Genomic DNA, 18,946 nt, shown 5'->3' on the forward strand with positions numbered 1-18,946 from the left:
TGAAATTTCCTGGTTCATCTTTCTTGTTTAAGGCAGGCAGTTTTGCATAAAAGTTCAGAGCATGGTTCAAACTGTGGCTGTAACCCTTCTCTGAAGTGTGACTTTGGGCAAGTTGCTTCTCATATATCTCACCTGGAAAATTGCTATAATAATAGCACCTACCCTGATAGGGTTATTGTCAGGATAAATCACCTAGCCCATAAAAAGTCCTGCGCCCAGTGTCTGGCACCTAGTAATCACTCACTAAGTGCTGGTTGCGTATGTCATCCTCATCACCCATTAGTGTTAATGGTCTTCAATAATATTCTTATTTGGGGAGGAGGAGGACAGTTACCTCTTAGAATCTAACTAAAGAATGTTATTGCTTTGGGTCAGGAAAGACCATGGATTTCTTTCTGGGTTGCTTTGCACAGTTTTTGCTTATATCTGTCTGTTTTCCATTGCCTTTTTCCTTCAGATGGATGATGTAATCGATGACATCATTAGCCTAGAATCAAGTTATAATGAAGAAATCCTGGGCCTGATGGATCCCGCCTTGCAAATGGCAAATACGGTATCGGTGATCTTTTTTTCTGAAAGAAAATCTTGTGACATTATTTCCAGTGTTTTCTCCCTTCTCCTGAATTTTCAGTTTATCTTTGCAAGTGATTCATTGAGAAATGTATTGACGATGAGGCAGAGAAGTATCTCAGGATCACAAATAAATGACTTAGACATCAGAAATTAAGAATTTCTCATGAGTTTATCAGTAACCCCATGATGAAGCTCTGCATTCCCTGGAGTCCAAGTCCACTTTCAGTAGCACGTTAGATCTTCCAGTTGCCTTTGACATCTGATGCCCAACTTAGGACACTGCTGCCAAGGGAAATACTCTGGACTGCGTTATTTACAGTGGTTTTCTGGTTGGCCTGAGAAGTTAATGCACTTTTTAAAGGAGATCCCTTATTATTCACAGGTGATAGAGTGACATTCAAGTTACCCTTCTTCAACAGCAAATTTATTCCAATTTTAGTTAATTAATCAGGGGTCATATTTGCTCTTCTCTGTCACTTATTCCTCTCTGCAGTTTGGAGCCTTGCTTGTAGAGTTCATTTTCTTTCACTCCTTCCATTTTTGTCTTATCTGGTCCTTGCAGGAATTCCTTGGGTCATTGCCCTCCGTTTTAGGGTTAGGAAAAGTTAGCTTGTGTTGCCCTAGATTACACATCTCGGATGTGTCAGAGCCAGGACTCCTCGGTACATCTTTGAAGGCCTAGTCCCGTCCTTTTCTGTTTTCTATACGAGCAATGCCATGAGACTATCATACTCTTTAGTAATTAGTTTTTAAAAGACTGACTTCCATGATGGTAAGGGGGTAAAAGGGAGTTGTTATTAATGGGTGTAGAGATTCAGATTTGCAAGATGAAAAAGTTCTGGAGATGTGTTGCCCAACAATGTGAACATACTTAACACAGTTGAACTGTACACGTATTGGATTGGCCAAAAAGTTTGTTCGGGTTTTCCCGGAAAACCCAAACGAACATTTTGGCCAACCCAATAAAAATAGTTAAGATGGGAAATTTTAGGTCATATGTTTTTTACCCCACATATACACAAAAAAGTTTTAAAGACTAAATTCCAATAGTAAATTTCCTTGGGAAGGGAATGTGGTAGCTCTTACTTATTTACACTAAAATCCCTAGAAAAACCAATTTTTTATAGTTAAGTTTTCTTATCTATCTTGATCCAGTCCTTTAAGTCACTTACTTGAAGTCTTGAGGGTTAAGGATGACTCCCCTCGAAACCTCTAATCTTCTTCTGGGATCCTTAGTTTTGTCAATTTACTGTCCATTTAAACTCACCCCCTCATTTTGAAAGAGCTAAATATTCTTTCTGACAAATGTTTCCGTGCCAAACTCTTCCCAACTTCTTTGAGCCCTTGGTTGGCTTCTGTGGAACCCTCTTGCTTCCAACTTTTGCGCATCCCGTGGGGCAGACTGCACTTGTCTCAAAAGAACTTTGCTGATGAGGGTGGTCGTTTTTCCAGTGGCATCAAGTGGATACCTGAGCACACTCAAGAGGACTGTAGAATCGGCATGATTTTAAAAAATTATTCCTTTTTAAATTTTTCCCCAAAGGTGAGGACCTTGGGTGTCACCTGATCCAACCTAGTACTCAATGCGTTAACCTCCTCTTGCATATCCTTTGTATTCCCCACCAAAATATCAGGCATTTGGCTTCTTAAAAGCCTCCAGTGGAAAATACGCACTCACTTACAAGTGAAGCAGTAAAGCACAATGGTTGGGAGTTGAAGATTTATGATCAGACCTGGATTCAAATCCTGAGTCTGCCATTTACTGTCTGACCTGGCACATTACTTTGCTTCTTAAAGTCCTCCATTTCCCCGTCTGTAAAATGGGACTGATCACTGTTTCTACCTCACATGGTCATCTCATAAAGTGTGTACAGCATTTAGCGTTGGAAACATAGGTTGTACTCAACAATATCTAAATTATTAAATGTAATTTATTATAGTTTCAAATAATTTTGATAGCATTTTTTCTGGGTGTTATTCACTCAGCACCTGTAATGTGTGAAGCTCTACGTTAGAATAATATCATACTCGATAATGGAAATATTTCTCATAGTGAGTCTCTCTGTGAATTCCAGATGTGGGTCCCAGTTTGCCTCATGGAGAACTCGTCCTTGTGACAACCCTTCTGGAGATGTGACCTTTAGGCTGATAACCCACGTCTCCTCGGTCAGTCTACATTCGAGTAGACATCCTAGTCTTTCATTATCCGATTGCTCCTGAACTCATTTTAAGATTGATTTAGAATTTATTAAAGACCTCACATGTGACCAGTGCTGGGTAAGGTGCTGTGGATGCAAATGACTCAGGTCTCCTTCCTGGTCTCATTGGGCTTACAAGTTTAGAAGAGGAGACCACTTCAGACCTTGAATGGAGAAGGATAATTCAGAAGCAGAGAGGCCATCTCAGGGGAGTTCCCAGATAGGAAGGAACCCCCAGGTAGACTTTAATTAATTCCCAGTCAGGAGAGGAGTAACCTGCAGCCACGCTCAGGAGTCACTGACTTTGTCCCAGCATCCATTTCTCTTCTGTGTTCCCCCGCACCAGAGCTTTCCCACAACAAACTATTTTAGCATTTTACTACGGGCAGAAAGACTGTAACATAGAGGTTTGGAACACAGACTCTGAGCCAGACATCTGAGTTCAATACATACTCTAGAGTGAGTTATTTGTCTTCCCTGCCTCACTTTCCTTCTCTGGAAAATGGAGACGATAGTAGCATCTAAAACAATAGAATCCATGTGAAAATTATAAGAGTTAATCTACAAAAAAACATTTAGGACAGTCTTGGCTGACATGCTCTCACTGAATGTTAGTTACTAGCTCTTGTTCATGATAAATTTGGGTTTTAATTGTCAAAATTAAATAACAAAGCCACTACAACTTACTAATGTTTTAATTTATTTTTCCCCACAGGGAAGTTTAAACTGAATGTCCTTTACATTGGGCATTTTTCCTTTTATTTGATTCTTTGAAATGGTCTATTTCAAGTAAACTACTTTAAAAAATAAAGTGGAAGGAACACTTGGAGAGGAAACTATCCTAAGGGAATTGGAGTCTAGAAATAACTATTCTGAGAGCACAAGGGCCCTCTTGTACCATCACAAACAAAGAATAAAAGTCCCAGTTTACTTGTGCTAACAGTACTCAATTGATATTCAGAGAAGGGGACCATCCAGAGAGAAAAAATAATAACATTTTACAATTATCATTTACTTGGAAAAATATTCATTTTGGTAGAGCATTGAAGAACTTGATTCAGACCAAGTTTAGGGCACATACCCACGTGTGTCTACCTTCTCTTTATTTGTCCTAATTAGGTTGTGGCTTTCATCTGTCCATTGTGTAGCTTGTGCACTGGAAGTGAAATCTTGTCCATCAAGTTAATGTGCTAGATAAAAACCCAGCAAAGACACAATATATCCATGTTAACAGAAGATGCCTCTTCCTCTTCCTTAGCTCCAAAGGTGTTATTTTGACCTAATTTTGATGTTAACCATGTTTATGAGGGGATTTTTCTAATTCAGACGGGGAACCACAGAATCATTTCTTAAATTTGCATGGCTAGGAGACTCATTTCTAATTAGAAAGCCATATTATTTTAATCAGCCTTCCTCTGAGTAGCTTCAACAAGTAACAGTCATTAATACAAAGAGCATAAGCCATCATTTAGAGCAGAGTCTTTCAAACCTTGGTACTATTGACATTTGAGATGGATAATTCTTTGTTATGGAGACTGTCCTGTCCATTGTAGGATGTTTAGCAGAATCCCTGGCTTCTACCCACTGGATGTCATTCGCACCTTGCCATCCCACTATGACAACCAAAAGTGTCTCTAGACGTTGACGAATGTCCCCTGGGGAAAGGGGCAAAATCATCCCCAAGGAAGAAGATTTAGGGTAGTGAGTGGTCACTTTAGCTCTGCAGATCCCCTTATTTCTGTGCTTAGATCTGCATTGCGGTCCAATTAATTGGTGCAGTGGTCAACGGGATGCTTGGCAATTAACATGGCAGACAGTTTTGTTGATCAAAGTGAAAATTAGCTTGACTGTCCAAAAACTGTAGACTGGGTATACGGTACTTTCCAGAAAACTATATTACTACACATAGCAGTTTGTCAGTCACTTAACAAGCAGGTACTCTGTTTCACCTACTTTTTTTTTTTTTTTTTTTTTTTGCGGTACGCGGGCCTCTCACTGTTGTGGCCTCTCCCGTTGCGGAGCACAGGCTCCGGACGCGCAGGCTCAGCGGCCATGGCTCATGGGCCCAGCCGCTCCACGGCATGTGGGATCTTCCCGGACCGGGGCACGAACCGATGTCCCCTGCATCGGCAGGTGGACTCTCAACCACTGCGCCACCAGGGAAGCCCTGTTTCACCTACTTTTATCTCGTTTACATTTTACAAAACCCTGTGAGATGGGTGATATGATTGCCGCTTTTCAAAGAGGGACGTCTCACTTCAGAGAGGTTAATATCATGTAGCAGGTCAATGACAGGCAGGTTCTAACCCGGGCCTCTGACTCCTAAGCCCAGGCGGTAAATGACTGTACTGTGAGTTTCTAAATTTGAGTATCCACACTTGGTTAGTGAGCACCTGGGTTTTTATTTGCTCAGGTTTAGTTGGAGATTAATTGAAAAGCGCGGTTTCTAATTGGTTATCATCAGCAGGTTGATCCTGCCCCCCAAATACTACAGTTAACATGCATCGTGAACCTCCTATCAAAAACCTCCGCTCAGACACAGCGAGACTTTCCTTTTTGTAGAGTCAGCAAGATAAGCTACACAAAGTGCCTTTCTGCTCCTGTGCCTGGCTCAGAGTAGGCGCCCACAAAATTAAATTTTCCCCAGCAAAATATTCCAGCAGACGCTCCGCTGCCCACTCCTAACCAGCAAGTATTGGAAAAGCAGCCGGAGCGGGAAATCTTTTAGAGAGCTCTCCAGAGGGTTATCAGCTGCTTTTTCAACTGGAAGTAATGAGGTTTGACCTCAGTGGAGTGCCCGATAAGGCGTCTTGTTATAGAGATTTTAATTCATCTCTCTTTTCGGTCAGCACTGCTGTCAGTCCAGGCAATCTTCTCTGCAGTTTTTAACCCCTTCCCAATCCATTCCTTTTTGGGTTTCCCCCACTTCCACCCCACTTGTCCATCCATCTCTCTCCCCCTCTTGGGTTTGTGTCTCTCTCTTCCTGTTTCCATCCTGCCCCTTGTGTCTTTGTCTCTGTCTTACTCCTAGTTTTTGAGTTTTTCACCCTCTTTTTCTGTGAGTCTGCATTTATTAAATATATGTACATATAACATCTTCCTTTACATTGTGGTTAGAAAATATATTCTTGTCCTGGAGAAGCTTATAATAGAAGATATATGTTCAATATAGATCCAGTGATGACTTCGAGGGTATTTTTTAAAAAGCTAGTTGCATTTATCACTTGCCTATTGTTTATCTCTAACAAATTATCGTACTAACACAATTACATGCTTTGCATACAATTTGCATATGAAGCATAATACATATGATCTATATTTCTCGAGCTATGGAAACAATTGTTTTTAGCTTGTGGCGTTGAATCTGAAGTCACATTCTTGGTTTATTAATACCTGGTAGTTCTTCCCAAATCTAAAATTCCAGGATAGGAGGATAGAGCTTTGGAATCTAGAAGGGTTACCAGATGTCATACCAGCTTGTAAGTTTTGACTCTCTGACTGTACAGTGCTGTATTGAGACATTTGAGCACCTTTCACTTTGCTGTATTAAGTTGGACAAGAATAAAACTGAACACACACAGGGCAAGGCTGACCCTGAGAAGGTGACCTATTTCGTATAAAACCACTAAGTGAAATGACAGCTAATAATCAAAGTCACTTTTTTTTTTTATCAGTTCCTTAGCTAGATGCCCTTGAAATGTGGTTCAAGGGCATTTTACATTATCACAATGCATTGTTCATATGCATATGTATAGTAAGATATGTGTAATCCATTTTATGTACATGATTTAGATGCTGTCTTCACAAAGGAGCAAAAGACTGAGTGGAGAAGAGCGATGTGCCCTGCTGATCTGTCTGTGCTACCTGCCCCCAACCCCAGTTATATCAGAGCAAATGTCATATTAACGTGTTGGAAAATATCTTATTCTGTGCACAGCCTGCCCCCATCTCTCTAGCTAGGAGTTTAAGTTCATAGAGTATTTATTTAGAAGCCATGATAGGAATACAATGGCTGATGGCTACCCATGAGGGGAAACACATTTGATTCTATATTTCATGGTATAATTTCATCTGTATGTTAGTGGCTATTTGAAAGAGTGAAATGTGTTGTATTGTGGTACAGCCTTTACCAGGTACCTCTTGATTACTAAACAGTTTAATCATACTTAAATGTTATCTAAATTTACTTTTCTCAGATTCAGAGTGTATAATCAAGTAAGGGAAGGGCTGAATGACATAAAATCTCACCTGGTAATAATAGTTACAGAAATTATTTAAGTTAAGCTGGAAATGGGAAGTGTCTGCCGTGGAAATAGTGAAGCCACCTATTTCCCAACAATTAATATTTAGAACTTTATTTCAGGGAGTGGCAAGAGGAAATGTCTTGGATCTCTTTCATCTACAAAAACGGGTGCATCAAACTCATGACAGTGAACTAGTTACAGGAAAATGCATATGTTTCAAAGGGAACTCATTGTTGGGAAAAAAACAGGTTCATTACTTGAAAATATTCAATTCAGAACAAGAGACAAACACTCATAAGATAGTTTAGGAAAGCTAAATATTTCTTTCATTCTTTTTTTTTCAAACGTCAAGTTTTATTCTTTTATGAAAGCCAGTGGGCTCCCTCTTGTGGCTTTGTGAAAGATTTCAGTTTCAAGGAAAATAGCTTTTTAGCAGTAAGGAAACCATTTCTTTTCAAATAAGAAAACACTGTTAATTGCTTTTCCTTATAAAGAGAGAGAAAGAAATAAGGGAGAGAGGAAGAGAAGGAAGGAAAAAAGTTGACTTTGATGAAAAACGTGATTTGGTAACAAAGCCATGCCACATATAACCCTACCTATAATAATAGACAATATTTACTGTGTGTCTTCTATAAGCTACTACATGTGCTAAATAATGAGTTCGCACGTTATCCTTTGTCTCTATGCTCAAAATAAACCTATAAGCTGGGTAGCAGACTGATTTTATGGGCGTGAGATTCTGCCTCCTTTCCTGTCAGTAAGGGGAACCCCCTAAGGAGACCATATATCTGTGAATGAATGAAAAGGTAAACATCTCATCTTTTCCTATGTTAAAAAATATCTTTTTACATCAAACCATTTCTTTTAAATAAAGTCTGGAATAGGAGATGGGTTTTAGCTGAATAACTTAGGAATCGTTCAACAATTCATTTCCATTACTCTTTCTCTCTCTATAGTTACCTGTCTCTGGAAACTTGATTGACCTTTATGGGAATCAAGGCCTGCCACCACCGGGCCTCACCATCAGCAACTCCTGCCCAGCCAACCTTCCCAACATAAAAAGGGAGCTCTCAGGTAAATACCCAGCAAAATCTCTTACTAGAGATTTCCTGTTAATTTTCTGGTAAGCAAAGTTATCCAAATAGTGACCTCCAGAAGTATTTCCAACTCGCAGACATACTTTTTTAGGTCTATGCAGTGGTTAAAACATTGAGCCATATTTTAAGATAGAGGATGTATCTTTGAAAATCTTTGTTTCCAGTATTTCTTGAGATACTGGGAATCAGGCTTCTGTAACTCCATGACACCCATTATTGTGTCTATGGCTGCTGTCCCCTTTGGGGTGAGGGCAGCAGGCAACACTTTCAGTTATGAGATGTCTCTCCCCATCTGGTGTTTTCCTTAGTTGCTCGGCCCCTAGAAACCTTTGAGTTTGAGAACCCTGGTCTGAATTTTCCTTTGACACACGTTCAAGCCCACAGTTGGGATAGGGTAAGAATATATTTCTTACATCTTCAGATGCCTCCTGTTATTTTTGCTGTATCATGTGCAAAAGAGTTATTACATGGAGTGAAAAAATAAATCATCAAATGGAGCAATGGGTATCATTTGTTCTTGAGGCAAGTGTGAAATTACCTATTTCTCCATTTTTGTTTAACACTTTAGGGAAGGCATTTGGCCATTAAAACATGATGAAACTGTATTAGAACTGGTATTCCAACATGCTGGGTTTTATGGCCTTCACCTCATCCCCCTTTTTGTTATTTGATCCTTGCATCCTACAGGATTGGGTGAATAGACTGAGACTGTGGAATATAGATTTGGTGCAGAAAATTCCTCTTCTGTTCAAGGGTGTCTTGAAAAAAAAAATACTTCAGAAAATCGTGGCAGGAGAAAGAATTTTTTAAAAAAAAATCATTGATTTGGTTTAAAAAAAGATGATTAATTAATACATAAAAACCATCAAAAGCCAACAAACAAGTAGATACTGTACAGGAAGGAAAAGTACAATGAAGTCTTAGAAAAGATAGCTAAATGAATCTGTATTAAATAATGGTAAAATATGGTTAGAGTGATATGTGTAAAGTTCCTGAGTGCCAAGTAGAGTTCTGAATTATGTATATGATTGTTTCTTCAAAAAGAAAAGAAAACAACAGAAGCTGGGGGTAGGAGGAGGAAATGGGTGAAAGGAATATACATTTATTAAATTTTTAAAAAAGGCAGATATAACAGACAATATACTTCTAGAGTCACTGGTATCTTAGAAAATGACCAGTACAGATTGGACAAGGGTAAAATGGCAAGAAAAGGAGAAAAGGAACAGGAAATGAGGTTCAGACCACTAATAGTTTGGTAGGTAGCCTAATGTAGACAAAACAGAATAGGCTTGGGAGTCAGCAAATCTGACCTAAGAGGAAAAAACGTTATCTTTATGAAGTCCAGTTTTCCCACCTGAATTAGGGTCCAGTCAGGAAGCAGAAACCACACAGGGATTGGAACAGGGAAGCTTTAAAATAATTATCAGTCATGTACAGGCAAGCAGCTACTAAGAGAGGAAAAAACTAAAGAATACCCTAAGGCTGCAGGGGAGTGCCCAAACTTGGAAGAGAACCCTCCTCCCCAAGGCCAAGAGGCCAGCCTCAGTGGGAAGGATGTGGTTGCTGCCACTAGATGGCAAAGGCGTTCACTGGTTGCCTTGACCAGAGTTGGTCCACAGTTGGTGGATTGAGGGTGACAGGCAGAGATCCACAGGGTGGGGTGGGCAAAAAGAAAACAATAAAAAAGTTAAGATACTGAAGTAGAGGGTGTGTGAATAAAAGCTGCCTGTCATGCTTCTATGTGAGAGGTAAAAAAAAAAAAAAAAAAGGAAATGATTTGGATTGATCTTCCTAACTGAAATAATTCAGCTTCTGAATTATTCATTTATGTATCTATCTATCTATATAAATACATATAATAATAGCCATATAATAAATATATGCTATAAGTAATGCTGAAAAGATTTCTATTTTGAAATAAAGTTCTGAAATGATAGTGTGACGTTTTGGATATCACTTCTGAAAAGGAAATAACAGAGGTTCCTGAATCCCGGGATTAGTGAAATAACATTTTTTTTCTTGTTTTATTTTGCTCTCTGTAAGGCGGAAAGTAATCCCTTATCACAGAGATCTCACCAGAGTTGCTCTGCAAATAGACTTTTCCAAATGGAGTTGCCACTAAATGCCTCTGTACCCTATGCCTATTTTTGTTTTTATAAACTCAGACTAGTACGTAGTTGCCCCTAAGAGTCATTGAATCATTTCATTCTAGCAGGTTCTGACAGAACCTGGCTCCAAGTTCTTAAATAATGAGTTCATTTCCATTAATCAGTTAGAGATCCAATTTGGAAGCCTCTCGGCTTAGTTTTCATACCTTCGTAACATATCAAAGAAAGACTGAAAAGATCTATTGCCTGAAAAGAAAAGTTGACTCCTGATAATACACTATGAACAGCAAATTCCCATAGTTTCTAGTATTTATTTTTTTCTTATTTGTACGTGTATGTTTACAGCCTGTCAGACATCTTTGTTACTGGTCTTTCGCCATTCTGTTAGAAGCTGAGTTTTTGCATTTATTTGATACATGTTGCTTTTGGAAAAAAATGCAAGCCTTTTAAAAGTCAGAAATTTTAAAACCCTATTTTCATTCAAGTCATATAAGTGTCCATTGCTTTAGAAAATAGGTGTTTTGTAGTTTACACTATGGTGTGCCTTGAACAATTCTAATTTCTAATGACTTCATTCACATGCACAGCGCATATTTTTCCCACAGAGTCTGAAGCAAGAGCATTGGCCAAAGAGAGACAAAAAAAGGACAATCACAACTTGAGTAAGTTGGTTTTATGTTCATTATATTGGAGTCCATGTTTCCCGTTATATCAAAACATTTCCAGACATTTTGGAGGAAAATTGGTTTCACCTGTTAAAGGTACATTTTATGGAAGAAAATTGTTTTCTGGAGAGACCAAAGTATATAATTTTCCCTGTATTTTAATCTCAGATCAAGTTGAATCACACACACACACACACACACACACACACACACACACACACACGTTTTCAGTATCTTGAGGAGTTTGTTGTTTTGTTTTTTCGGGGGTTTTTTTTTTTTTGGTAAGAGGGAGTCTTGATCCCCACCTACCCAAATATAAGTTGCTCACACTGGAACTTATTTAAAAAAGGGGATTATGGGATCACCTTCTCCAGTGAGATTTAAAAGAAAAAAATTAAACATCTGGAGGGGAGTCATTGGGTGACATGAGGAAGCCTCCTAAATTTCTGACTTTACCTGTGACTTAAAAAAGAGGTTTTCTAACATTTAAAATTATTTTTTTTTACATGCTTAATTTACTCTTGGTCACATCTTTAAGCTTTTTCCTATGAAAAGTTAAGATTTTTTGTTTCATAAACAAGTGAAAGAGGCTGAAAATAAAAAAGGGATTGGGCTTGGAAGTAGAAAATAGTTTGTGTGTGTATGAATTTCTCATCTCTTGCCCCCATCCTCTTTTTCTTAAACTGATTTTTAAGGATATAAGTTATGTATAAATACTTTGTCCTTATAAAAATGATAGAATAAGGCCAGAGTTCTCTGATCCCTAAAAATAATCATTGTTGGGTTTTTTTTCAATTTGCTGTTTGTCTTTCCAACCTCTTTCCAAGTATTTAAGAACATACACCCTTACACTTGCATGCAGAGGTTATAATAGAATGGTTTTGTGTATGATTTAACACAGACAGTATCGCATTGTCTGTATCTGTTACTGCCTGCTTCTTTCGTCACCAGTATGTCCTGAAGACCTTCTGCTGTTATTCATCTAGATCTATCTACTTTTAAAAAGCTGTTGCTTAGTATTCCCCAGTGTAACTTGTGATATTTCATAATCCTCCTACTGCTAAGTGTTTATGTTGTTTCTAGTTTCTCCCTATTATAAACAGTGTCACAGTGAACATTTGCAGACATGCCTCTCTGTGTACAGGGGAGTTTGTTTCTCCAGATTAAATGCTAAGAAATGGAATCACTAGGTGCTTGGGGGAAGGAGGTTGTGTGTGCGTTTCTTCTTTCAATAGATCCTGCCCTTCCCAGTTCCTGTTTCGCTTAGAAGAAGCTTTCCTCATCTTTTAACCAAGAGATTTCAACTAATATTTCTAAGTCTCCTCTGGCTTCAAAGTAATTTTACTGTAAGATACTTCTTCTTTTAAAATACCTTAGAAATGAGATAATGATAATTTCTCCTAACTGAAATGCGGAAATTAAGTTGGATGTTGTGAAAAACATGATCCGCCTTTACTTAGTCACCTAAACTCTCAAGTTCAGGGTTGTCAGTAAAGTGTAAATATGATCAACTCTGAGGGCTATAAAACAACCTTAAGATCTCATTGAACTGTTGGAAATTAATACTCAAGTTTCAATTGCCCATTGGCATAGCTTTTCCTCTTCTAGGAATTTATCTTGTAAGAGTCCTTCCCAAAATGGGCAAAAGAATACATTCATTTATTCACTCATAGCTACTTTTTGAGCCCCATTATGTACAAGGCACTTTTCTACAGAAGTGAACCAGATAGACAGGTCTCCCACCCTGAGGAGCTTCCATTAGAGGCAGGGGCAGACAGAATAGATGAGCGGTCAGATACACGCAGATGGTTTTTACAGCATAGGATAAGTACTGTGATAGGAGTAAAAAGTACACGCGAGCATTGGCAAAAATAGTCATTATACCTTTGAAAAAGAGGGAGAAATTGGAAATAGTCTAAATATTCATCAGTAGAGGATTTGTACATAAATTATGGTACATCCTTATGAGGGACACTCAGTGCCTCTTAAGAAGAATGGGGTTGATCTGTTTTACTTGTCTACAATGTATTACTGAGTGAAGAGAGCAAACTGCAGAATAATATGTATAGGGTCCAATTATGTAAAAAAGAAAACACTATATGGGTGTGTGTGTGTGTGTGTGTGTGTGTGTGTGTGTAAGAAGATCTAGGAGTCAGCCTGATCATTGACAGTTTCCTCAGGCAAAAAATGTTGGGTGGTGTAAAGAGTTTGCTTTTACTTTTTTCTGTATACACATTTGCATGTTTTGCAAATTTTTGCAAGCTCATATCACTTTCATAATTGGGGAGGGTAGGCACTGAATTAAAAATAAAATGCAGTACATACAAATGTTGACGATGAAAGGTGTCAACAATATGCTGCTGAGTGAGAAAAGATAGATGCAGAATGGTTTTTAGTGTAATTCTGCTTTAACAATGTCATTCTTTATTCAGTACATAGTTGTTGGGGGCCTACTGTGTGCTAGGCTCATATAGGCACTCGGAATGCCTCAATGAATAAACATACAAATAAATAAACAAACAAAAGTATGCAGATATTAGATGGTATAGAGCTCTATAAATGAATGGAAGAAAGAAGTATGTAGATGTTAGGTGGCAGAAAGTTCTTTGAGGAGACATAGTGCAGACAAGGGGGTCAGGATGGGAAGTGGTGGTTCACTCCTAAACAGGCAGTCAGGGAAGGCTCATGGGTAAATTTGAGTCACCTCACTTGAGGGAGGTGAGGGCAGAGCCATTCACGTATCTGCGGGAAGAGTGTTCCAGGCAGGTGGAACAGCAGTAGAAGGTCCTAAAGTGGGGAGTGTGTCTGGCTTGGTTGAGGAAGAGCAAGGCCCATAAGGCTGAGGGTGGGGGGAGCACAGGGGAGTCACCGTAGAAAGTGTGGTCACAGTGGGAGATGAGTAGAAATGAGGTCAGAGAGGTGGGAGCCCCCAGATCCTTGGAGGACGCCTTGAGGACTGGGTTTTTGTCTAGGTGAGAGGGGAAGCGATAGGAGGGTTTTCAGCAAGAGATTGACAGGCTCTGACTTATGTTTTAAAAGCTTCTGTGTTGTAGTTAGACTAACGGGGGTAGGTAGTGATGGGCATGGGTGAAGCAGAGATACCACTCAGGAGGATTGCAATAATCCAGGCAAGAGATGATGGTGGCTTCTATTCAGGTAGCAGTGAAGGTTTGAAGTGGACAGGTTCTGGCAATATTTCAAAGGTAGAGCGAGCAGATTTTGATGATGGATCAAGTGTGGGATGTATTGATAAAAGAAACAGAGGTACAGAATTGATGCCAAGGTTCTGGCCTAGGCAACTGGAAGGATGGAGTTACAGTAAGTGAGCTGAGAAAGCCCGTGGGTGGAGCTTTTTTTTGTGTGTGTGGTACGCAGGCCTCTCACTGTTGTGGCCTTTCCCGTTGCGGAGCACAGGCTCCGGACGCGCAGGCTCAGCGGCCGTGGCTCACAGGCCTAGCAGCTCCGCGGCATGTGGGATCTTCCCGGACCGGGGCACGAACCCGTGTCCCCTGCATCGGCAGGCGGACTCTCAACCACTGCGCCACCAGGGAAGCCCGGTGGAGCTATTTGAGTGGGGAAGACCAGGAGCTCAAGTTTGGAATGCTGGGGCTGCCTGTTGGACCTCCATAGGGAGACATCTAGTAGTCAGACTTATGAGTCTGGAGTTCCAGGGAGATGACTGGGCTGCAAATACAAGTATGGGAGTCACCAGTGTATATGTGGTATTTAAAAGCATGAGACTAAATGGGGTCACCCGGAAGTGAATGTAGACCGAGTAGAGTCCTAAGAACTGTGTCCTGGGCGCACATCTAGGCCACGTGTGTGTTTATTCTTAGAACATAAAAATAATCACAAAGGATATATAACAGATTTTGCAGTGGTGGTATCTGGATCATTGGGGATTTTTATTTCATTTCATGTGTTTCAGTATTGTTTGTTTTTTTATGATTATTATATGCTTGGAAAAAGTAAGAAAACATGGCATACTTCAGAGTTTGGGGGAAGTTAGCTAGAAGATCGGAGGTCCAAAAATTTCTTCTTCAGAGCCATTTAGCATCACTTACTGTTTCTATTTTATAAAAGTCTGATAATAAGACAGTATTATATGTAACTGATTCAATCATAGAAATAATCATTCAGCTAAGAAAAAATGCAATATATATTGAGAAAGTAGTGAATAATATTATTTACCTAAGTGTGCACAATATTAGTGAGTTAAATATAAATTAGGTTTTAATATGTGTAACGTAAAATATTAATATCTTTAATCCAATTTATTAGACTTTAAGTTATTTGGAATTTATTTGTCAGACTAGGTAAATTAAAAACATTTATTAACTCATATGCCTACTGTTTCACCCTCCCGTGAGAAGATGATAATTTAGTTGAACATACAGCTGGATTTATAAAAGAAGAATGCTGTTAGGATGCATGGTACAGTTAAAGATGCTTGACTTCTAGGATTATTGTATTCAGTACTGTCGCCCCTGGACACGTCTGCCTATTGAGCACGTGAAATGTGACTAGTCCAAATCGTGGCATGCTGTCAGTGTAAAATAGACACTGGATTTTGAAAAGTTAGTACTAAGAAAAGAATATTAAATATCTAGTTTACATGTAGAAATTATAATATTTTGGATAGATTGAGTTTAATAAAACTATTAAATTACACCTCTTTCTTTTTCCTTATTTAATGTGACTACTAGAAAACTAAAAATTACATATGAAACTTGCATTATATTTCTCTTGGGCAATACTGGGCTAGAGGAGGGGTTTTTGTATGACCTGTAGCCTAAGAATGTTTTTTACATTTTTAAATGGCTTTAAAATATCAAAATGAGAATAATATTTTATGATATGTGAAAATTATATAAAATCCAAATTTCAGCATCCAATGTTTCTTGCTAGTAAACTAGATACAAAAATTGTATCTAGTTAATATTACTACATTTTGAATTCTGTTAGCACAAAATTTGTGGAAATCTGTTTTCTCTCTTGCTGTGTAAGTACCTAATAATATGCTTAATTTTGCTATTTGGCCCACAGAGTACTCACTATCAGGCCCTTTGCAGAAAGCTTGCTGCCCCTGGTCTGGAGGATCAGGGCTGAGTACAGGCTGTTCTCCACTTATTGCTGGGTGTCCTTGTCAGGTCCCCAATATCACCAAGGTAGTTTTGTCATTTGTAACTGAGGATGGTAACTCCAATTTCAGGAGTTACTAGAGTCAAATGAGAATTTACAATCTCAGGGCTTCGTAAATGATAAAGCTCTATACAAAGCTAGCTCATTTTTTAAAGGGCTTTATCCTCAGTACCAAAACTAGGAGAATAACCAGGAAATACAGATTCGTTTCTGTTGTCCTGACTCAGCAGAATTAACATGCACATGCCTTTAATGAGATATGCTAAATGCATACATGTCACCATTACTAATAGCCCTTTCCTGTGCTTTTTTCTTGAAGTTGAACGAAGAAGAAGATTTAACATAAATGACCGCATTAAGGAACTAGGTACTTTGATTCCCAAGTCAAATGATCCGTGAGTACAATTGCATTGTATATTTTTTCGTACCTTAATGTTTTTTCATATGTTGCAAAAAGCACACAGTTATAAAAACTAAAGAAGCACTCCCTCTCCTTTTGTTCCATTTGTGAATACTTCTTACGCCTTTCTTTTGAAATCTGAAATTTCGAGAGAAATGAACTGAAATTGAAATCTGAAATTTCAAGAGAAATGAACTGAATTGTTCAAAAGTATTGTTGGACATGAGCTGTTCAGCTTTGGATGTGAGGAAGTGACTTCCTGAAGTCTGAGAATCCTTGGCAACTAAACACCGAAGTACTAAAAAAATTCTTTTTATCGGTTCATGCAGGACAGAGATTTCAGTAGCTGATAAAGCAAGATTTGTTAGCTATTTGTTTGCCAACAAACTCATACAATATCTGTAGGCATGGAGAGCTGATACTGGAGATTTCAAGTTTAACAATATTCAGCAGACAAAAGGTCAATTTTTTTCCCAAAAATTACATGCCCTTTGTTTTACCAATCTAGGAAAAAGAGTAATTTTTAATCCTCTTATAAGCACAGGTCAGCTAATTTGGATTTCAGCTTTCAGTCTCTCATGCCACTCTTTCAGAGATAACGGTTGTAAAGATAATTTTCCTACCAGCAATGTCAGCAAATAGGACAACAAATACACAATTTTTATCCATTAGAAATTGGTCCATTTGAAGTAAGGGGCTCGAAGATGTATACATTTTAATGGCTCCCACAGGCAGTCTATGAAATTAGCCTTTGAATATGACCTTTTAGCTACCTAATAAAATGTAAAGATGAAATCAAGCATTATTCATGCAAGGCTTATTAAATTTGCTATTCACATTATTGTCAGGGAATTTGTGACAAAATAAAATAAAACCATTGGCCATTCTAAGGTGGTTTTGATGAATGTTCAAGCGCAGTCTCCATCATCAACATTTTGCTTTCCCAGGTTTCAAGGAAAGCTGTTTTGAAACTCAAAACATTCAAAATCTCAGTTCTGCAGCACAAATGCATCCTACGAAGGGGCTGTGACCTTCATTTCCTATAGTCAGTCTTGCATGATAGTTGAAATTGAATTCCCATTTTCCTATTCTTTATCAGCTTTCACTTTTTAGCATATTCTTTTAAACTGTAGCACGTGGATCTCTTTAGCAACATATTATGAAATTATGGGGCTGCAGTGAAAGCCTCTATTTGCATATCTTCTTTCTCTGTTGTATTAGAATACTTGTGTGTTTATAATCTGAACTGATAACAATCTTTAATTGTAGGCATTGTTTCAAGATGAAATGGACTGCAGTCTGTATGGGGGTTTTACTATACCAGGTTTCTGGAACAGACTTTGGGGCTGCTATAGTGACATAGTCTAGCTGATCATGGTCTCGGCCCCATACCCTCTCCTGCCCTAGAGTAGATCTGCTTTTATTGACTTATATATCAGGGATCTGTTTACACTTTTGTGTAAAGCAAGGGTCGCTCTCGTTGCAAAAAAAAAAAAAAAGTTTGAAAACCCCAAAGCATAATTGATTAATTGGGTCTCACAAGGAAGTAAAACCCAAGAAAACTGGTTGGAATAGTCTCTTCTTAAAAACGGAGTGGCTGCTTGCCTGTTTCAGTAGTGGTCTCTCACCTTACTTGCCTAGTGAAGGCATCTTTCATTATAATTTTATTTCTCTCTGGCGACTGAAGTTTCTGTTGTTTTCTTCTTAGCCCTGCACGTTAAGCGGGTTGGTTTTGTGCTCACTCCGAGTATCTCAGGACACCTCCCTGGGTTGCCATCTTTGGTGCCCAGACCCCAGGGATCAACCCCTGGGAATTCTCTGGGGGCTGTAATTCAGCATCCCATGCGAGAGCTTCTGTTTTGTTCTTCATCTAACCCATATGAGGATCAATTACTTGGTGGCTTGTTTTAATGGCCCTCCATTCACACGTCCCAGCTGATACTTCCAATCTCCTTTTAGCAGCTACAGATAGTGGGGTAGGAGGTTTTCCATACATTAAATTGTTTTTGTTTTCATCATTGTCATTATCATCATGAATATTTTCTATAAAAGAGCTCAGGTTAATTTAAAGCACTATAAAAATATTACTATTAGTTATAATTCTATTCTTAATTGTTTTCTGGGGTGCTCTAAACTTTTCAACTCACTTTTACCTACATTTTAATGGCATTCTTAATGTTCTCATATAGGAATACAGTAGCGCGCTATAGTGTTTAAAAACTGAAAGGCACCAAGCTCAGGCTACCTGGGTTTGAATTCCAGAACAGTCCCCTACTAGATGTCTGACTTGGGGAAGAATTCTCATATTTCATTTTTCTCATCTGTTAAAAAAAAGGGGGGGAAGGAGGACCAGAATATTCTTACCTAGTCTAGTTGTTTTGAGCACTCAGTCACATAGGAGGAAGAATAGTTTAGGGCATGGGGTCTGGCACCAGGTTCTCCAGGCTTCCCAGCTGTACCACTTCCAGGCTGTGTGACTTTGGGCAAATTACTTAACCTCTCTGTGCCTTTGTTTTCCA

The 18,946-nt window shown here is 38.7% G+C and overlaps 1 protein-coding gene across 4 annotated transcripts in view; it reads left to right on the plus strand.

Annotated features, from left to right (window-relative positions):
* The window catches only part of MITF (melanocyte inducing transcription factor), a 222,609-nt gene that overhangs the window by 193,794 nt on the left and 9,869 nt on the right, over positions 1-18,946 (plus strand). For 2 of the 4 annotated variants that reach the window (XM_022572571.3, XM_022572574.3), the window contains exons 5-8: positions 458-553; positions 7,972-8,089; positions 10,808-10,882; positions 16,347-16,422. In XM_022572571.3, coding sequence (XP_022428279.1) covers positions 458-553; positions 7,972-8,089; positions 10,808-10,882; positions 16,347-16,422 — 365 coding nt within the window. The remainder of the gene's footprint in view (positions 1-457; positions 554-7,971; positions 8,090-10,807; positions 10,883-16,346; positions 16,423-18,946) is intronic. The other 2 variants (XM_022572572.3, XM_022572575.3) reach the window with 1 other exon arrangement.

Source organism: Delphinapterus leucas, chromosome 10 (assembly GCF_059928025.1).
Source record: "Delphinapterus leucas isolate spDelLeu-1000000601 "Yukka" chromosome 10, BTC_Dleu_Yukka2, whole genome shotgun sequence".
Classification (NCBI taxonomy): domain Eukaryota; kingdom Metazoa; phylum Chordata; class Mammalia; order Artiodactyla; family Monodontidae; genus Delphinapterus; species Delphinapterus leucas.